Source organism: Argentina anserina, chromosome 5, assembly GCF_933775445.1.
Source record: "Argentina anserina chromosome 5, drPotAnse1.1, whole genome shotgun sequence".
Classification (NCBI taxonomy): domain Eukaryota; kingdom Viridiplantae; phylum Streptophyta; class Magnoliopsida; order Rosales; family Rosaceae; genus Argentina; species Argentina anserina.
The window spans coordinates 3,311,929-3,314,439 of record NC_065876.1 but is presented as its reverse complement, the minus strand read 5'-3'; the positions used below and the strand labels follow the sequence as shown (position 1 = coordinate 3,314,439).

At 39.3% G+C, this 2,511-nt stretch overlaps 1 protein-coding gene across 1 annotated transcript; it reads right to left on the bottom strand.

Moving 5' to 3' along the window:
* Nucleotides 1–509: 509 nt before the first annotated feature.
* LOC126794221 (dof zinc finger protein DOF4.6-like) lies at nt 510–2,231 on the bottom strand. Its single transcript, XM_050520885.1, has 2 exons — nt 2,049–2,231; nt 510–1,626 (listed from the first exon to the last, which is right to left on the bottom strand). The coding sequence occupies exons 1-2, from the start codon at nt 2,070–2,072 to the stop codon at nt 739–741; spliced, it is 912 nt and encodes a 303-aa protein (XP_050376842.1). The 5' UTR covers nt 2,073–2,231; the 3' UTR covers nt 510–738.
* Nucleotides 2,232–2,511: the final 280 nt, after the last annotated feature.

Genomic DNA, 2,511 nt, shown 5'->3' with positions numbered 1-2,511 from the left:
GCAAAATCACGTGGAAAAAAAAATCTGAGATTCTTACCTGGCTAGCTCTCTCTTCAACAAATCTCTATCTCTAGCTAGCTTTTTTCTGTAAATGCCTGGGAGAATCTCTGTCCTGATTTATATGACCTTAAAATAAACAACATCACATAGAACAGAGAAGGAGAGAGCTAGCTTAGCTATCCCTAAGTGCACATTATACATTTATGTATATATGTAATATAATTATTGATTGTACCAATTAAGCCAACCAACCGATGACAAATTACAGTGGGCTGCCCTTTACTTTCTCTTAGTGATAAAATAGCTAGAGAAGATCAATTACATGAAATAAATTAAGGGCATTGTGCAAGAACAGTAGTGCATGCCTCTTCTCTACTTGCTACATACCCAAAAAAAATTCTGGTCTGTCGGTCTTCTCGATCATCACTGCTTCTAATATCCTCATAGAGTAGTAGACTAGTAGTATATTCAAGTAAAGTCACCCTTAATTTTATGAAGCCAATCTAAAATAAGCTCCAGAAAATAACCCACCATAATTAAACCAAGACAAATAAGAAGAAATCCAAAGTGATAAATTAAGAAAACCCCCAGGTATCCTATGATCTGTTAGTACTTAAGAACTCTGAAATCCAAATAAGTCGCCCACCACCATGAGAGAGAAGAAGATAATAAATAGAGATTAAAATCAGGAAGAAAGAAAGAAAGAAAAGAGTAGGATAGTTTGATCTTCTCAAACTTTTACCATGTTCCTCCTCCAAACATTCCAGTCCAATACCCGGTTGAGTCTCCACCGTGATGATGCTCCTTGTTATTCTGCTGATGATGATCAATACCACCACTGCCTGAAACTTGTTTTAAATCCTCAAATGGAAACAAAAGCCTCCCATTATTTTCTTGAACATGATGACCTTGTAGAGCACTTCCGTACCCACTTCCAAGCCCATCAAGAGAGAAATTAAGGGTTGGCTTGATCATCAACTCACTCATGGGAAACCCAGATGTATACACACTTCCACTGTTGTTGCGGTTGGGATCTGAGTTGGGTACTGGCATGGGCATGAAGGAGTTCAAACCCCTGGAGGTCAAACCAGTGAGAAGCTCCAAAGCTGAGAGGTGAGATGCTGTGGTAGTAGTGCTAGTGCTAGAAGAGTTGTTGTTCTTGTCACCGTTCTGATCAATGTTTGGGATTTGATGATGTGCAAAAACTTGATTGGATGGAAAACCCAGGTTTAGATCTTGGCCTTGGTTGCCTTGGTTACCTTGGTTGCCTTGGGGTTGTATCAGATCAGGAAGCCTCTTTGATGAGTTGTTCGAAATGCTTGAAGTTGTGGTGGATGAGGAAGAAGATGATGATCTCTTGTTCTTCCTTGAGCCTCCCCCGACTGGGATGTTCCTGAGGGACCCCCCATCAGTCCAGTACCTTCTACAGGTCTTGCAGAAGTATCTGGGTTGTGTGAGGCTGTAGTTGTTGTAGTAACAGAACTTGGTGTTGGTGGAGTTGCACCTTGGACAGTTTAGGGCAGATTCTTTCTGAGGCCTTGCAAGTTTCCTCTCTAGATTATTAGCATGAGAAGGCTTAGGGCATGTGTTTGTTACTATGTCTTCTATGGGTTTCACCACAATTCCCTGAAAATGAAGCCAAATTTTAGATCAAACAGATAGACTCTAACAATCAGTACTGGTAGTACTGAACTGAGAATTAAAGGAGGGTAAGAGAAAGACAAAGGAGATAAAAACAAATGTGGAGCTCCTTTTTATTACACTTTTTCAGAATTGTATCAGACCAGCTAAAAGAAAAGGAAAATTTGTGAGCTCTTTTCCTTTATCACCTAAGCTAGCAAAAGATAAAGTGAAACAAACATGTTTGAAGATCTGATAAAAACTCCATCCAATTCTATGTGGGGACTTGAACAACATCACCATCATCCTCACACCAAATGGCCATTAATAACTCACAATGAACAAATTTAAGAGAGCAGAGCCATATATATGTGTGAATTAAGAAGAGGAATAAGATGAAGAAGGCGAAGAAATAGGTTGTGCTGTACCTGTGGCCATTGAGCAGTGTCCATGGCTGAAGCGAAGCGAAGGTAGAAGAAACTGTTCTTCTCAAAAAGAGAGAAAAAAAACCGCTTTTCTTGAACTGGATACAAAAGCTGAAGAAAAAGAATGTTTTTGAGAGGGTTTGTGTGGATGTTCTTCTGTGTATGTATGGCCCCTTGCTTTATGAGGTGTTGGGCTGTATGAGAGAGAGAGAGAGAGAGAGAGATGTTGCTATGTCCAATTTAATATGTATAGTAATATTCTTTCATTTCTTAAGTATTATATTCAAGACCTCCCAGATGGAATATTTGGCTCCAAATTTAGTAATTTAATATAGTAGCTTCAGTTCGGTTGAACGTTATCTCTGTTACGATTTACGAACACCAGAAACCACGGCTAAGTCAGATTCCAGTTGGCATATATATACCAAGTTACCCTCACATAAACCCTATGGAGATCTGTTGTCAA